The 19,627-nt window shown below is 39.8% G+C and overlaps 1 protein-coding gene across 2 annotated transcripts in view; it reads right to left on the bottom strand.

Moving 5' to 3' along the window:
- Window positions 1-19,627, bottom strand: part of LOC109913364 (nucleolar protein 4-like) — a 336,959-nt gene that overhangs the window by 43,492 nt on the left and 273,840 nt on the right. The window contains exon 8 of one of the 2 annotated variants that reach the window (XM_048596355.1): window positions 12,065-12,256. The exons of the other annotated variant lie outside the window; for it this stretch is intronic. Within the exon in view, the coding sequence (XP_048452312.1) occupies window positions 12,065-12,256 (192 nt within the window). The remainder of the gene's footprint in view (window positions 1-12,064; window positions 12,257-19,627) is intronic. 2 annotated transcript variants of the gene reach the window in all.

The raw sequence follows: 19,627 nt of genomic DNA, 5'->3' as shown, positions 1-19,627 counted from the left end.
GTACCCACCTTCTTACACAGTTACATTATGTACCAATTTATACTCTGTCCTGCAGTGAGGCAATTTTTTGGGGAGCCCACTGACAACTCACACCCGTGACTTTTTTCCCTTGTTAGTCTTTATTTCCACTCAGTCCAATTCCTAAGCATGATCTATTGCACCTATATCATTACTCAACACTACACTGATACATTCCTTCATTAACAAAACTACTCCATCCCCTTTTTCCTTGTTCTTCTGGAATGTACGATATCCTTGAATATTGAGTTCACAGTCCTTATCACCATGCAACTATGCCTCAGTAAGAGCTATCAAGTCATATTCACTTGATTCTGTCCTATCTATAACCCTTGCAATAAAATTTGCCAGGACACTGGTCCCAGCATGGTTCAAGTGAAGCCCATCCTCAGAATTGCAATAGAATCTACTCAGGTTGGCAGGCTGTTCTTGGCAGCGTCTCTCCTTATTCCCTTTGCATCAACTCGCTTCTCTCCCTCACCCATTTTCAGCCACTCATTTCTACTCCCCTGTCTAGCCACCCACTGCTCATTTTACCTAACAGACTCTCACTTCTACTGGTCTTCTTGGCAAACTGACCACTCCTCACTAACCTTGCTAGTCTCCAGTCTTGCTCAGTGTATACATCCTACCCCTCCTACCTCATCTGGCAAAATGATTCCCTCATGGCCTCACCTGGCAGATGGGCTTGCACATGCTCCACCTTCCACAGCTTTGCTTACCTTGATCACCATTGCTTCTCACTTTCTCACTGCACCTCCAATCACAGGCTGTTTGATAGGCCTATTAATGAATCTATCAGCAGCAAACTCAAGGGAGAAACAGTCTGTGATTGGAGGAGTAGTTCCTTCCAAATTTCTCAAAAAGGAGTGACATTTTTCTGCTTGGTTACCATCATGATTCATTTTCCGTATTGTTTCACCACTTTTGGAGGTGAATTTGTCTCTCCTTGGGTACTTTCAGTATCATTTCACACATAGAATTTGAGTGGTTATCCGGAAATTGCTACAATGACATGTATTGCCCATTACGGGCATTGTTAAGAAGAAATAATGAATCAATTAAGCAGTCTGGTGGCCAGTAACAGATTGTGGACTGGCAGAGTTAACTAGAAACTACATAGCTTGTATACTCAGTGTAAATCTGTTGAATCATCTTCTGCATCTCTAAACCAAACCAATGATCAACAAAACCACAGCAATAATTCTTTTTATAGAAATGCAAGCAGTCCTTAGCAATCAACATTTTTCTGCTTGTAATACTTATGAACTACAGAACGATTGGGCAGAAATCATGATAGCATATTAATATTAATATGTTAACCACTCACTTGTCAGTGACATTCAAGATAAGTGATTTGCAAAATGAGGTTTGCCAAAGACTATTACTAGAGACATTGGACCGTAGTTTGTTTCCAGTCAGTTACAGAATTTGTTACATTGCATGTGATATTGCGATACAACCCGCAACTGAATGGTGGTATTAAACAATTCAACGAGGTCATAAAAGATAGTCTGAGAGTGTCAGAAAATGTTTGAACAATCTATTCATATCCTTTATCCCACAGATCAACTACCTCACACTCTCTGACCAGAAAGACATCAAGCAAACATATGACAAGTCATAACAGTGTCCTACTGACTTTTCCTTAATCGCCCCGCCCATCTAATTAAAATATCACAGCAAAATTTGAAGAAAATCATAAAACATCAAAGTAAACCAAAAGAACATGTTGACAAGCAAACACATGCAAGAGAATTACAACCTCAAGACTGTAGACCTTAGAACTTGTCAAAAGTCTTCATAACTCAAAGGCCTTTCTGTACTTGGAGAAAATAGTGCAAATTCTAAGAAATGTATTGCTCTACGTATCTTTGTTATTTATGATGGTTAATTTAAAGTCCTTTAGTTTAACAAAAGGAAAAATATGTAGTGTTCAATTGTATCCATGAACTATACCCTATGCTATTAGTTATTATTAGGTGTGCTGACACAGAAAAACTAAACAGAAGCAAAAATAGAAATACATGTTACAATTATTTGTAAGTACAATTTCTGTAACACACATAGAAACTGGTCTCGATATATTGTCAAGAGGCTATACCCTTTATTTGTGAAGGTATGATTTTTCAAACTTTAAACTGAATGGATCTGTCACAAATTGGACTGAGACAAGACAAGCTATTTAAAAATGCAAAACTATTTCAAGGAGGAAGACAGAACAAATAAATCACTCTCAGAAGAGAGAAAGTCCTGACAAATCCATCAAAATCTATTAATGTGTCAGGAAAACATTAACAAATCTGAAGTATTGGATGGTGACACTATAGTTGTTGTCAACGGACTAACCTGAAATAACTGTTCTAAAGAAGGGTCACTGGACCCAAAACGTTGACTCTGCTTTCTCTCCACAGATGCTCCCAGGCCTGCTGATTTTTTCCAGATAATTCTGTTTTTGTAACCTGAAATAATTTCTTACAATGCACACTGGAACCAGTATTTTAAGGGTAGTTTCAAGAGCTATCGGAGATTATTGAAAGGAATACAGCTGTCTCCACTAATCATTCTTTCTCTCAAAGAAACTGGCCTCAAAAATAACCATAGAAAAATATTCCAAGAATGCAGAGATCTAAAACATTCAGAACATTTGTTACTGCTGAATTTATCCAGGAAGCCAACTAACCAACCTTGGTTGTAGTCAAATCATGAAGTTGCAAAGCCATCAAAAGAACTTTCAACTGTAAATTTTATAATCTTCCTTTCTATCCCTTTTAAACATTATGTGCATGTGTATGTGTTTTTGTGTATGTGTGTGCATGTACACATGTTCACGCTCAAGTGATTGCATAGAAGCTGTAAGTTTGACGTATTTTTATTATTTTACTCAGACTTAGCAGCTAATAAACTTCTTATTTCTTGAATTCAAGGATACCTTGTGACTGGCTTCTTACTGATGGCAATAAAATTAGTTAACAGTCTCTAAGCGGTGGGAAATATAGCCCTGAATTAAAAAATAACTTAAATCTTTGCTGTGATCAACTGGGAAGGGTAAACAGAGGGGATCTGGTTCACTCCTTCTGACGCGGCCATAACAAAACCTTCAAAGCATAAGACATGTGAGTGGCTTGCAGCATTGATTAGTGTGTCAAGGCTGTGGAGCACCTGAATGTTAGGCATGAGTCCTGATGGCTGATGGGTGAATGAAGGGACTCTGGGAACTTACCTCCTTGGTCACCAGATCATGTTGTTTTCACAGTGTATGAGTTGACAGCTTCCTAAAACTTGTTGGAAACTTGTCTCACTCTTCCTTCGGAATTCTATCCATAAGGTCTCAAGGAGATCTGTCTGTTCTGTTGCACCCCCATTACCAGTCACCTTCTTTCAAGTAAAGCCTTTCTGGCAGTTACAGCAGCTACTGTAGCGTGAGTGCATCTACTCTTTAAGAGGTGCAGGTCACCTTTAGGAAGTGAAAGCTAGAAGTTCATTGCATTACACTTATTGCTGGGTCTAAACTGAGTGTGCAGCCAGTCAGAACACATTGTAGTGTGAAGCCCAACATGAAATCATTTGATAATCAGGTAGATCAAAGTGTCCCTGCTGCCGACCTCAATAGGTCCAGGACTGGGTGTGTTGCACATCACGAGTCTGTACCTGATATTCGGACTAATCTAACCTTTCCCAGGAAAGTGCTATCAATGGCCTCCAAGCAGACTCTCATATCAATAGACCATATGTTTTACTCAAGTATGTTTCTTCCTTTTAAAGTTATTTCTCCCTTGCAGGGAAAAGCTGCAGTTCCTGATCAGTACTTCTGTATTTGAAGGGCCGAGAGAGAGACAGGGTACAGGATCAAATCTACATTTGTTTCACTTGGTGAGAAGGGATACCAATATCAAGCGCTGAGTACTGTGGAAATACCACAGATATTTAAAGTTCTAAAATAGTAAGAACAAAAGAGATATCGTATCCCCTCACTTTACTTACATAGCTGAATTAACAAAAAACCTAATTTATTCTGATTTGGCTCAGAATTCAGTATTAAATTATTAACTTAATTTAAAGGAACTTTAGGACCAAATCCTATTCTGCTTGGGTGACTGCAACTGAATGGGATTTCCTGCCAACTGTTGTTTTTGTCCCCAAGCCTCTGTTTACTTCCGAGTGTATAGACATTTAAATACTTGACTGATGGTGCCACCAATTACATCCCAAGTAAAAAACAAATCTGTTCAGGGTTTGAAAATTGATGTATCATGTCTAGAAAAAACACGTACAAGTAAGTAATATTGGGACAGAGAACTAATATCAAATTTATTCTTCTCATGAAAATTGAAACAGTGTTGGTGACATCTATAATAGCACACCAGATTTTTATTTTAAACAAGAAGAACAAACTTAGATGCACAAAAAATGAGAATACACAGATTTGCTGTTAAACTGTTTCACATTCTAGATTATTACCTTCTACAAGCCTTTATGGGCTAACTATTTTTATTTTACAATTTGAAATGATTATTTCAGAAGGACAATTAATTCATAAAGCACATTTTGGTTTCTCAGCTGCCTTTGAGTTGTTAGTTCAGTCATTTGGAAAATGCACTAGTACAATTCTGGAATAACCTATTTTTTCCCACCAATCTCTATATTTTATTAAAGACATGGCCATAACAACAAGATTTTACTTTTAGTAATTCAGTTATTGTTCAGAATAAGTAAATCTTATTAGCAAAATAAGAACTTGGAATATCTTGTAAACTGAATTAGAGTGTAATTCCAGCATTAAAGATGATGAAGCGTGATTTGTCATAAACAGTAGTTGTGGATTAAAATGTGACTCTGCACATGCAGTGAGATCCAATGCCTGCTCTCTGCTTCTACACCCAAAGACGTTTTCCATGATTATTCTTATAGATGCATAAGCCTCACATAATATTGTTCTGCAATACTGGGAGATGCCCAAAGCAGTGTCATTATCCATGCCAAATACAGGTAGGAGAGGGTCCAGCAGCCCTCTAATACTTGCAAAAGGTCTTGAATAGAAGGTTGGAAAATGCTAAAGGTTTTGTACATATTTTGTCCCATCAAGTGGTGCAATTCAATCTCAGAATATTGTGGTTACTAGACAGGCACTTTAACTCATTAAGCCATGTGATGATATTCCACTGCATTATTTAAAATTAGTGAACAAACACAAAGGGCGGAATTTTGCCCTTCCTTGTGTTTCAATAAAAATGGCGAGTGAAATGACTAAATAATGCGAGAGTGAGGAAACTAGATTCTCAACTGTGACAAAATCTCGGCTGATTTTGTCATCAACCTGAGATGGTGATTTCAGAATCTTACGCTTGAGTGATGGCTAGCTTACTCAATTACATTTGAATGTTATTAATATGCCACCATGCCATATTAACATCGTACTTTCAATCTTCCATTCCTTAAATGGGAAACTCAGTGGCGCAAAACCCTAACAGGTAATACAGAATGGGTACCTACATCGGTGAGACCAAGCGGAGGCTTGGAGACCGCTTTGTAGAGCACCTACACTCAGTTCCCGACAAACGACAACATCTTCCAGTCGTGAACCACTTCAACTCCCTCTCCCACTCCATCCTTGACCTCCTCCAGTGTCAGAACGACGCCACCCGGAAACTGGAGGAGCAGCACCTTATATTCCACCTTGGGAGCCTACAACCCAATGGTCTCAATGTGGACTTTACTAGCTTCAAAATCTCCCCACCCTCACCCTCATCCCAAGACCAACCCTCCCTCTCATCCCCACCTCCTTGACCCGTCCGTCTTCTCTCCCACCTATCCGCTCTTCCCACCTCACTGATCAATTCCCACCACTACCTACCTGCACTCACCTATCGCCATCCCACCTAGCTCCCCCAGCCCCTCTTATCCCTGCCTCCCTGACCTGTCCATCTTCTCTCCCACCTATCCGCTCCTCCCACCCCACTGACCAATCCCCACCACTGCCTACCTGCACTCTCCTATCACCATCCCACCTACCTTCCCCAGACCAACCTCCCCCCTCTCTATTTATTTTAGAGCCCCCTTCCCCTCCCCCATTTCTGAAGAAGGGTCCCGACCCGAAACGTCAGCTTTCCTGCTCCTCTAATGCTGCCTGGCCTGCTGTGTACCTCCAGCTCCACACTGTGTTATCTCAGACTCCAGCATCGGCAGTTCCTACTATCTCTGAATGGGAACCTGTTGATTTGTCTCATCAGAATCTGTTGCAGCTCACAGGATGTCACTGCCCTAGCTTCGCTTTATGTCCCACTGCTTCTTCTGTACAAGGTCCCACGACGGTCCATACAGTTCAACACTGGCAAAGCACCAGCCTCAAAACATTACGCCTGCTCTCAGACCAGCTCAGCTACCACTTCAGGACTTCAAGTATCTGCTTTGGATCTGAAGGGCAGAAAGGACTTGCATGTTTTTGACAGGTCACTTTGCGCTGAGGGATGGCTAAGCATCTCATTTATTTATTCAGGGCTTTTAGCATTGATATACAACCAGGCATCTTTTGGATCAGGGCTCACTTTTTAGCACACAAAATCTTTAGCTAACCTAGAGGTAGGCAGATTCTGAGGCTGACTTTACTTGTTTTCAAATTTGATCGCATGAAGAAGTCATCACTGGCTGGGCCAGCATTTATTTTCCATATGGCTGATCAGTGTGAAATAGACTGATAGTGCAGTTGTTGGCAGTATTGGATTTGTCCTGCTTTTTGAGGACAGAACATATGAAAGCAATTTTCCAACATTATTGGGTGCGTGACACTGTTCTAGGTTTGTAGCTAGTTCCAGAGCATAAGCCTTCGGTACTACTGCTGGAATATTGTTAGGTCTCAGGGATTTGCAGTATTCAGTGCTTTTGGCTGTTTCTTAATATTATGCGGAGTGAATGAAATGGACGATTGGCATCTTTGATGCTGGGAACCTCAGGAGGAGGCATCTACCCAGCATTTTTGGCTGAAGCTGGATACAAATCCTTCAGCTCAGACTTTCGCTTGGCTTGGCTCTTTCAATTTGAGAACACGGATATTAGTGTAGCCTCCTCCTGCAGGTATTTGTTTAATTTTCCATTACTATTCGGACTAGAGGTGGCAAGCCTGCAGAGCTCAAATCTAATCTGTTGACTATGGGATCACTTAGCCGCATTATTCCATACTATTTTCTCTGTTTGGTATGCAGAAAGCATATTGCTGTCGCTTCGCCAGGTTGATACCTCATTTTTAGGTCATGTCCAGCGCTGCTCTTAGCATGCTATCCTCAAGTCTTCATTGGACCATGGTTGATACCCTGGGTTGATGGTGTTGGAAGAATGGAGGATATACCAGGTCATGAGGTTACAGATTGATTGAATACCATTCTGTTGCTACTGATGAGTCACAGCACCTCATGGGTGCGCAGTCTTAAGTTGTTAGATCCATTCAATGTCTGTTCCATTTAAGGTCAGAAATCACACAACACCAGGTTATAGTCCAATAGGTTTATTTGAAAACACAAGCTTTCGGACTATGACCTTGTGTTGTGTGATTTCTGACCTTGCCCAGCCCAGTCCAACACATCATGTTCCATTAACATACTGGTGTGCCGCACAACATGATGGAGTGTATCATCATTTTGATGAGACTTCCTTTCCACAGGAACTGTACAGTGCTCATTACAACTGATACTGCCATGGGCAACTACTTCTGCAACAGATAGATTGGTGAGGATGAAGTTAAATAAGTTTTTTCCCTCCTGTTCATTCCCACACTATCTGCTGCAAATTCAGTCTGGCAGACGTATCCTTTAGGGTTGGGTGGCTCAGTGGTTAGCACTGCTGTGTCACAGCACCAGGGATCCAAGTTCGATTCCATCCTTGGGCAACTATCTGTGTGGAGTTTGCACATTCTCCCCGCATCTCCGTGTTTTTTCTCCAGGTGCTCTGGTTTCCTCCCACAGATCAAAGATGTGCAGGTTAGGTGGATTGACCATGCTAAATTGCCCATTGTGTCCAAGGATGTGCAGGCTAGGATTCAGCATGATGGATCAGTATTGGTGCTACCAAACCACTCTCAGTGATGGTTATCCAGTTGGAGTACATTCTGTGCCCTTGCCACCATCGGTATGTCTTCCATTCAACATGAAGTACATGTGTCATTTTGAAAATATTAGTCTATTATAAAATATGTAACAGCAGACCATTTAGAAATCCATAACATAATTAAGCAGCACAGCTACATGTAGGAGGAATCATAACTGACAAATTTATTAGAATTCTTTGAGGCAGCAACAATATGAGTAAATAAGGAGAACTGGTAGATATAACAGATTTGGATTTCCAAAAGATATTCAATACGGTACCCCACTGTAGGTTATTGAAAAGATAACAGATTGGCAAGCTAATAGAAGAGTTAGGATAAGAGGAGGGACATTTTCAGGATGGCAATCTGTAAATAATAGAGTATCACTTGGATCAGTACTTCACTCACAATTATTTACAATATATATCAATGACTTGGATGAAGAAAGTGCTATCGCCAATTTTGTGAAAAGAACAGGTAAGAACACTATGAAAAAGTTTTGTCCCCTTATGGAAGGAAAGATATACAGGCATTGAAAGCAGTCTAAATGAACTTCACTAGGTTGATCCCAATATGAAGGGACTATATTGTCAGGACAGATTGAGCATATGGGCCTATACTATTAGAATTCAGAAGAATGAGAGGCAACCTTATTGAAACATCTAAGATTTTTAAGGAGATTAACAGGGTAGATGTGGAGTGGTTGTTGCTCCTTGTGTGAGAACCTTGAATGAGAGGACATAATCTCAGACTAAGTGGTCACCCAGTTATGACAGAGGTGAGGAAGAATTTCGTCTCTCAGTGGTTAACAAATTGCTGGAATTCTTTATAACTGAGGTTCTAGAGGCCAAGTCGTTATTTATATTCAAGGCTCAGACAGGCAAACATTTAACCAGTAATGGAATCAAGGGTTATGGGGAAAAAGGTGCGAAACTGAAGTTGAGTATTATCAGATCATACATGATCACATCATACATGGGCCAAATAACCTACTTCTGCTCCAAAGTCTTGCGGTCTTATCTTACTCTTAAGGTGATTATTGTCCATTAACTGAGGAGGGGTGGTTGGTGGTAATCAGCAGGAGTTTTCCTTGGCCATCTTTGACCTGCTACGATGAGATCTTACAGGGTTTGGAACCAATGTTGAGTAAACCATGACAGTTCCTTTCTTACTGTATACCCCTGTGCTACCAGCTCTGGTAGGTAAATCCTGCTGCTGGGACAGGACACACCCAAGAACGGTAAAGATGGTGTTCATTATATTGTCCGTTAGTTATGATTCTGTGAGGTGATCTTAAACTGCACCAGGTTATGTTTTCTGGCTACCTGATACAGGATACCTTGCTTCCAAATCTACTCTACAGAATGGTTGAATTGATGATTTTGATTACTTTGGGGAAGCTCATCAGCATTCTACACTTGGCTGATCTTTCAAATAGATCAAGGACTCATAGCTCTCTCACCGTACGACTTTTCACAAGTGTAAGCCATTTTCCAAGTAAGGGAAGGTGTTTCAAGCAGACTCTACATCTTGTGTTGTTCATTAACATCTCTGAAATCTACCCAGTCTAGTTTGGATCAGGAAAGCCACTGTGATTGGATGATGGTGGCTATTTACTTCACTCTGCGAAAAAAAGAATTATAATTTTTCCTTTTGCCCAGTTTGAGGCAGGCAGTCCAGAAATTCCATCTTTCTTCTGTGTCTGCCTATTCTTGAACAAAGATGTTTGAAATCCTTCAAAGGTTGTGAATGTCCATATAGAGGTAGATAATTGCCTGAGACTTAGTACTTATTGCAGATCAAATGCTAAAGTTCACATGATTTGCAGCACCCATTTAAACAGCTTGTTTGTGTCCAGTTGTTAAAAGTACTGATTGGGAGTTCATAAGATGATGTCATTGTACGAGACAAGAGGTAACTTTGTTTTCCTGAATTTGGTTATTTATTTTCTTCTTCTGCCCGCTTACTCTTTCCATTTTATGAATTGCCTTGATTCACTACTAACGTGTTGTCTAATTTCCACCAGATTTATTCAACTGAAGATTTTTGAGCCCATCATTACTCAACCATAATTTTATCACCCTGCTAGATAATTTCTTACCAATGCCTGCACTTGTTCCTCCTGTTTGTATACTGCTTAGTTTGTTACCCTATTAACTGTGACAGTGCTGTATAACAATATAATGGTGACAGAGCACTACAGCACTGTCCTTTGATTCTTACAGATGGCAGTGACAAATGTTGCATCCTCAGATGAGTAAATAAAGGGCATCAACAGGAGGCCAGTTAGCCCACTGTTCCTGTGGACTCTTCTCTTCATCATCTTTGATTTTCTTTGACAAAATGATCAATGTTGTAAGGCCTTGCTTTTTTTTACTAAATATGACTTTAAATAAGCTCTGCCACCCCTAGAGAATCCAAACAGGTCACTTATCCACAGTCAAAACAAACATGAGTGACAAGTAACCAAACATATAATAACATTGATGAAAATCAGTAGTTACTAGCAATTTCAGCGAAATAAATTGTGCAGTGAAATCTGTTCTACAATGTCAATCTTATTCCCAAAGCATACTGGTGTGGTATTAAATGAAACAAGTTGAAAATTAGGCTTATTTGCCTAAAGAAAACCACCATTTATTATAATAAGTTAAAGAAACTCATGCTCATGGGATAATAAAAAATAAATTTTACAACAGCAAATAAAATTAATCAGGTTGAAAAATGCTTTGAATTCTAAATTGTTCCACCTAAGCTTCCACATTAACCTAATAGATCAAACAGAAATTTAATTTTTTCTTACAATAATAGTAGTTTTTGTTTTACTTTTCAGAATGAATTAAATCTGTCAGAAACAAAGAACTGCGGATGCTAGATATTTGATACAAACAAAAACAGAAAGCGCTGGAGTATTCAGCATGTCTGGCAACAATTATGTAGGGAAAAGAACAGAGTTAACATTTCGAGTCCAGTGACCCAGCGTTTAGATCTGCTGAATTTCTCTAACAATTTTGGATTTTTGTTTGTCTTAAATTCAAAAAAAGCCAAGTATCATTTTTTTCTGTGGGGAGCAGGAACCAACAGAAGAAAAATTCTCCTGATGAATTGACTTGAAATCCATTAATTTCTTTCTGGAAACCCTTTTATTGCCATTTTTTAAAAAAAGGACATTATGGTAAAGAAAGCTGTGCAAATCAATCAGTCTGACCTGTATGACAAAAGGTGTTCTAAAAATTGAAATATGTACAGAACGAAGTAGTATAAAATATATGATGGAAAATAAGAATGCTCACCTTTCACAGAAATTCTTTCATCGTTTTTTTCTGAAAGGGGAATTAAAGCATTTTCAAGCAGTTTAAATCCTTAACTCCTATTACCAATATCAAGTTAGTAATGAAAACTCAGGCTGTCACATAGTACATTAGCCAGTTGATATGATTCATCCAGAGGAATTGAAACAGGCCAACATACTCCAGGTCTAAGGGCTAGTTGGGTTAAATGTTCCTGTGCTGTATATATGAGGGACTTTCATTTGCACTTCTGTCAAATGATGCTTAAGATACTGCAGTTTTCTGCAGTGTATTAATGAGAATGAAGAAAAAGAATAACCACATATATTAGAAATAACTCAATATACTTGAAGAGGTTTGTAGACAGGCACATAGTATAGACACGCACATCAGGCATAACATACTGTTAAAATGTTTTATGAGGCATTTTGATAACCAACCTTTGAAACTGCAAACATTCACATAAAATATTCTCCTAGACACCAGTGACACAAAATAAATATGGTTTGGATGACAGGGAAGGGTCTTTTGAGCCGATGTTATCAAAAATAACATTGAAAAAAATCATCAGAATGGTTGGGAGGTGGGGGGGGTGTAGGTGGAGAAGTCTTGTGATGAGTTTATGCATGGGAATTGGATGCAGACTGGGAATGGGTTGTATTTGGACAGTTCAACTCACCGTCTCAAAACCATTCTTTTTCATCCGCCTGCAGGACTTGAGGTAAGTACGTATGCGCTTCCGGGCACGCTCCTGATATTCAGGGAATTGCCGGCTACATGACTCAATTATTGCCTGGATCTTTTCTTTGGGCTGCTTAGAAATGGGGACCATTCGGTCCAAGTTTTCATCTACAAACAGCCTCACAAACATCTGTTGACAAGAGGAAGACAGAGGAAAAGAATGCATTGCACCGCTGCTCTATTTCGTACTTCTTTACTCCCATCTTAAGTGGGCACCGTAGAATAAATTCAATGACTCTGCACTCACAATAGGCCACCAAGCTTGATGGGAGAGGGTGATGTGGTGATGGTGCTACAATACATCAACACTGATTGTTCAATTCATGATGCTGTCTTGCAAGGCTTCCCACTGGGGTGCAGATTCAGTGAATAAACAATTATATCTGCAACCCTATCCAAGCAGGACCATTTTAACATCTATAAAATTTAATAAGCAACAAAAATTGCTGGTTAATTGAATGCAAGAGATTGTTGTTGAGCGAACTATTGCTTTGTGTGTGTGCTATAAAAGAACTAGTATCAGACTATCCATCTCAACTATCAAATCAGAAGTTGACATCACCTTTTTTGAAGTATAAAACTTTGTCATTAACGTGAGTTTACATTCACTGAGCAAGATACTGGCATAATGCATTTATGGGAATATATTCTCTGCTGTGACCCAATGTGAGGAGTTCAGAGAAGCAAAGTTCAATAATGCAATTTGGCCGTGATCACTGAAACTAATAAAACCATACATTGGTAACGTTGAACGGTCCTAATTCAGCATTTGCTGTATTTTGACTCTTTTTCCCTTACTCCCATTGGAACCCATATGTAAATTACCCTCTCTATGACTCTGAAGATAAAGCATTAAGAAAATATAAATTTTTAGGAATATACAAGAATATTATTTGATAAATTGTTTTATGCAGAAATCGAGCTATTTTTGAAATATCTGAGTCCTAAGCATAATTGCTCTGTGGCTTCACAGCTTTCCTCTAAAACAATGTATAACATGAAAAAAAACTTCATAGGTAACTCAACATTTACGTATATGAATTTCTTACTCAAGATGCAAATTTTCTAGATTATACTTTTCAATACGATTTTGAAACTACAATTATCAAAAACATGGTTATCTGCCGCCACACTTAAATTACACATTTTAGTTGATTCAACTGTATTACAATTCTAATTGACATCACGTTGGTTGAGTCTCAAGCAAATCATTTAGCAATATCCAAAAACAATGAGAAAGCAAACTAATAGCTGTCAATATATATTACACGAGGAACAAAACTGGTCATTACTTTTAAAAAAGAACTGCAGATCTCTTTTATCATATGTTTTCTAAATTTGTAATGAACTTATAACAGTCCTCAAACAGCCAGTAAAATCTAAATATCTTACAATGTTGACTTAATTAGGATTATTTTAATATCTGGTAACAAAGAAATCTGAATTTTCCAGACTATGCCATTGATATCATAGCCTAATAATACCTTCAAATTGTAAACCTAAATGGTATTTGAAAATTTTCAGTTTTATATGTTAGGTCCAATGATAAGAATATCCAAAGGTCTTAGGATATTAACCTGTAATAGTGATAAGTTTAAATTGTCATAATTATGATAAAGCAAACAATAATTATTGAATCAAATGCATTCTTTTGATAAGGTAAAAGAGATGAAAATTGATTTTAGCAACTCTAAACATCTACTGCAGAAGACAAAGTTGCAAAAAGTATCTGTACAACAGTAACAAGGTAGGTTTGTGTCTAACACAGCCGAGTAAGATATCAGCTGGCATTACGTGAATCTCTGTGTATCATAGTAAAGTTTTTTTTTATAAAGGGGGAGAAATGGCAGACACCAAAAGAAAAATCACAAAACATGAGGAAAAATCTAATACCTACTTTCAAAAAATGATCAAATTCAATAAGTTTCTAATTGATCTCATGGGAATGTACAAGATCTTGACAGATACTGAGAGGATGTTTCCTTTTATGGAGCAGAACAAAACTAAGGGACATGGTTTAAGGTTGGGAAAATAGGGAGAACTTTCTCGCTGTCAAAGGGTTGTTAAGAGTATGGGATTCTCTTTCCCAGAAAGTACTGGAGGCTGAGTCTTTCAATGAATACATTTAAAGATTGAATTTGGTAGATTTTGATAGGCAAGGATGGTAACAGTTTTGGGGTGCAGCAGAGAGGAAAATGGAGCTAAGACTGCACCAGATCAGACAGGATCTTATTGAATGATGGAGCAGGCTTGAAGAGCCAAATGGGTTTTCCCTGCTCCTAAGTTACATGTTCCTATGCATCTAGATGATTTCTTTTGGTCATAAAGCTTAGATTCTTATTTTCATGGGGACAAAGTTAAAAGTTCTAGTCCTAACATGTCATTTTTACAATTAACCTGTTGATGGATTCAAGCCATACTGAAATAGGCTATCAACAGAAAACTGAATGTGTCAACTTTCTCTGAAAAGTAGTGTTACTATGGATACAAAACATTGCATAGTGTGTCATGTATTACTAATGAAGTCATGACATGGATTGGTACACTAACGTTGCAAAAGATAGGAGCTTCATTACAGATAGCCACCTATAACAAGTTGCATTTATATCGCACTTTTAACACAGTAATATGTCCCAACCACTTCTCAGAAATATTATAAAACAAAATTTGCCACCAAGCCCAAAAAAAGAGATAATCAAAAGTTATGACAAAGGGAACGGTGTTTTCTCCCTTAGGATCTAGATAGCTGAAAGCACAGCTGTCAATGTTAAAGTACATCAAATTGGTGACATGCGAGAAGTCAGAGTTGGAAGAGTGCAGAGATCTCATAAAGTTGTATGGCTAGAGAAGGCTATTAGGCGAAGGAGGAGTGAGACCATGCAGGTTTTCAAAAACAAGGATGAGAATTTTAAAATTGAAGTGTTGCCCTAGGGCTAGAAATCAATGCAAGTCAGCCAGCCCAGTGGTGAGAGTAAATGAGACTTGATGCAAGATGGGATATGGACAGCAAAATTTTGAATGAGCTCAAGCTTGTGAAGCATTGAAGATCAAAGACAGCCAGGATAGCACTGGCTTTGTCAAGTGTAGAAGTACAAAGTTACGGATAAGGGTATCAGCAACAGTTAAGATAAGACAATGATGGAAATGTGCCAAGGGCTAATTACTTTGAAAATTATTATGGCTAGTATTTAAATGTCTGGATTTTCCAGTCAATAGCAAAGTAATGATGTTCATTGACTACAACTACCCACCAATTTTCTGTTGGATTATGAGAAGTACCTTCTATCATTACAGTTTGCCATCTGTGGCATTTGCAAGCAAAAGGTTTTGTGAACGAACATGATTGAAGAATTCTCACTAAAACAAGTAGGTGAAAATTTGAACACCCCAAAAAGAGTGGCTGTAATATTAAACAGCCCAGCCGATTTTAAACTTATCCAACACCACCAGACTTAAGAGAACAGATAAGGACATAAATCAATCTGCTACCAGAAGGCAGAATAACAGTTCAAATATTGTAATTAGACTGAAAGCCACGGATTAAACCTGCTTTGCAAGGTTAACTCTACCGACTCAATCTGAATAAGATCATAAGACATTACAGCAGAATTAGACCATTTGGTCCATCGAGTCTGCTCTACCATTTGATCGTGGTTGATATGTTTCTCAATTCCATTCTCCTGCCTTCTTCCTGCAACCCTTGATCCTCTTACCATTCAATAATCTAACGACCTCTGTCTTAAAACACTCAATGACTGGCCTCCACAGCCCTCTGCGTAATGAGTTTCACTGATTAACCATGCTCTCTCTGGCTGAAGAAATTCATCATCATCTCAGTTCTAAAGGGTTATCCCTTCAGTCTGAGGCTATATCTTCGGGTCCTAATCTCTCCTACTAGTCAAAATATCTTCTCCACGTGCACGCTATCCAGGCCTCTTGGTATTTTGTAAGTTTGTCAGATTCCACCTCATTTTTCTAAACTTGATCAAGAATAGACCTAGAGTCCTGAACCGCTCCTCATATGACAAGCCCTTCATCCTGGGATCATTCTTGTAGACCTCCACTGGACTCCTTTCAATGCCAACGCATCCTTCCTTAGATACGAGGCCCGAAACTACTGACAATATTCCAAATGCAGTCTGGCCAAAGCCTTATGCAGCCTCAGCAGTACATTTCTGCTCTTGAAAAGTCTAGCCTTCTTGAAATGAATATTAACATTGCATTTGCCTTCCTAACTGCCAAATGAACCTGCATGTTAACCTTAGGAGAATCCTGAAATAGGGGTCCCAAGTCTCTTTGTGCTTCAGATTTCCAAAGCCTTTCCCTATTTAGAAAATGGTTTATGTCTGTATTCCTCCTTCCAAAGTGCATAATGTCATATCTTCCCACATTGTACTCCATCTGCCACTTCTTTGCCCACACTCCTAGCCTGTCCAAAACCTTCTGCAGCCTCCCTGCTTCCTCAATACTATTCACTTTCCACCTATCTTTTATGTCATCTGCAAACTTAGTGACAATGCCCTCAGTTCCTTTGTTGAGATCATTAATATATAACGTGAATAGTTGTGATTCCAACACAGACCCCACTCCCACCAACTCCCATGGATCTTTGCTAGTCACGGGCTGCCGTCCTGAGAAAGGGCACTTTATCCCCACTCTGTGCCTTCTGCCAGTCAGCCAAAGGCAGCATCGTGGTTCAGTGGTTCGCACTGCTGCTTCAAAGTGGCAGGGACCTGGGTTCAATTCCAGTCTCCAGCAACTGTCTGTGTGGAGTTTACACATTCTCCCTGAGACTGCGCGGGTTTCCTCCAGGTGCTCCAGTTTCCTTCCACAGCACAAATATGTGCAGGTTAGGTGGACTGGTCATGCTAAATTGCCTGTAGTGTCTTGCAAGCAAGGTAGATAAGCCATGGAACATGCAGGATGATAGGGCAGGGGATGGTCTGGGAGGGATGGTCTTCGGAGGGTTGGTGTTGACTCAGTGGGCTGAATAGCCTGCTTCCACACTGTAGTAATCCTCTGTCCATGCTAGTACCTTGCCCCTAACACTGTGGGCTCTTATTTAGCAGTCTCCTGTGCGGCACCTTGTTGAAGGCCTTCTGGAAATCCAACAGATCATGTTCGCGGCTCTTCCTTATTTAACTTGCTCATTACCTCCTCAAAAAATTCTAACAGATTTGTCAGGCATGAACTTCCCTTGACAAAACCATGCTGACACAGCAATATTTTATCATGCACTTCCAAGTACTCTGCAATCTTATCCTTAATAGCGGACTCTAAAATCTTACCAATGATCAAGGTAAGGCTAACTGGCATATAATTTCCTTTCTTATGCTGCCCTCTATTCTTAAACAGGGGTGGGTACATGAGCTATTTTCTAGTCCTCTGGGACCCTCCTTGACTCCAGTGATTCCTGAAAGATCATCACCAATGCCTTTACTATCTCCTCAGCTATCTTCAGATCTCTTTGGCGTAGTACAGCTGGTCTAGATGATTTATCTACCTTCAGACCTTTCCGATTCCCCAGCACCTTCTCCTTAGTGATGGACAACCCTCAGGAATCCTGGCAGCTGAAGGAGGAAAGGAAAGCCTCAACGAGCAATGTGAGCCCTTACAGCACTGGTTTTGGATTAGAAGGAGCAGGAGTCCTTCACCTAGTCTGCCAAGCTTAACTTCTTCATTTGGGTCAGATGACTCTCTTTCCCCCCAAAAAATAAATTTTTGAATTAGTGAATGGAACACTCTACGTTCCACTAAGAAATTCAGGGTTTCTACTTGCGGAAACTAGAAATTAGGAGTAGGAGTGGGCATTTTGGCCCTTTGAGCCTGTTCTGCCCTTCAATATGATCATGGTTGATCAATCAACTTAGTTCTCTATTCCTGCTTTTTCCCCTTACCCTTTGATTCCTTTAACCCTAACAACTATGTCTACATTCAATGTTATGGCATTACTCGCTTTTTGTGGTACAGAATTGCAAAAGCCATTCTGACTCAGCAATATTTTACCATGCACTTCCAAGTACTCTGCAATCTCATCCTTAATAGTGGACTCTAAAATCCTACCAATGATAATGGTCAGGCTAACTGGTCTACAGTTTCCTTTTTTCTGCCTCCCTCTCTTCTTAAACAGGGGTGATAAATGGGCCATTTTCTAGTCCTCTGGGACTGCAAACATTCTCTATTTGAAGAAATTTCTCCTCATGCCAGTCTTGCCCACCCCAGGACTTCCCTGTCATTGGAAACATTCTTCCTGCATTTATCCTGGCTAGTTCTGTTAGAATTTTATAGAGATCTCTTTTAATTGTTCTCAACCCCAATTAATGTATTCCTAACCGAACCATGTGTGAGTCTAGAACTAGAGAACACTTTTTATAAAATTACGGGTTGCTCTTACAGGACAGAAATGAGGTTGTGCTACTTTAGAAAACTGATTCAGAAGGTGGTGGAGGGGGATCATTGAATATTTTTTAAGAGACGTGGATTGCTTCTCGCAAGGAAGGAGAATCAAAGGTTAACCGGGGTAGGTGGGAATGTGGAATTTAAAACAGAGATAGATTGGCCATGATCTTATTGAATAGCAGAGCAGATTCCAGGAGCCAAAAGGTTCTTATGCTCTCCTATTTTGGACGTTCATATGTAACTATGGATTCAGAATTAAACTGCCTGAGAATTTTTTCTCTTTCTCAAAAGAAACTGGCCTCGTTCCCATGGAAACAACAAAAAGGAGCAAAGAACATTAAAATAAATGCAACTTTCACCATGGTTTCTTGAGTGCAGTCAGCCAGTGAATACTATCGAAGCCTCAGGTTTAAATCATGCATCTCAATGACACTAAACAGTATTTAGATCAAAATACTATTGATGCTAGAATTCTGGGGGGAAAAAAAACAAAGTGCTGGACAAACTCAGCAGGTCTGACAGCATCTGTGCAGAGAGAAAAACAGTTGATGTTTCGAGTCTGAACTTAAGCAGTTTTGAAAAAGAGTCAGAGATAGTAGGAACTGCAGATGCTGGAGAATCCGAGACAACAAGGTGCAGGGCTGGATGAACACAGCAGGCCAAGCAGCATCATAGGAGCAGAGAGGCTGACGTTTCGGGCCTAGACCCTTCATCAGAAAAGGGGGAGGGGAAGGGGGTTTTGAAATAAATAGGGAGAGAGTGGGAGGCGGATAGAAGAGGGATAGAGGAGAGGATAGGTGGAGAGGAAACAAACAGGTCGAAGAGGCGGGGATGGAGCCAGTAAAGGTGAGTGTAGGTAGGGAGTTAGGAAGGGGATAGGTCAGTCCAGGGAGGACGGACAGGTCAAGGGGGCGGGATGAGGTTGGTCGGTAGAAGATGGAGGTGCGGCTTGAGGTGGGAGGAGGGGATAGGTGGGAGGAAGAACAGGTTAGGGAGGCAGGGACGAGCTGGACTGGTTTTGGGATGCGGTAGGGGGAGGGGAGATTTTGAAACTTGTGAAATCCACATTGATACCATTGGGCTGCAGGGTTCCCAAGCGGAA

Source organism: Rhincodon typus, chromosome 4, assembly GCF_021869965.1.
Source record: "Rhincodon typus isolate 14 chromosome 4, sRhiTyp1.1, whole genome shotgun sequence".
In the NCBI taxonomy this organism is placed as follows: Eukaryota; Metazoa; Chordata; class Chondrichthyes; order Orectolobiformes; family Rhincodontidae; genus Rhincodon; species Rhincodon typus.
This window is presented reverse-complemented; position numbering and strand designations above follow the sequence as displayed.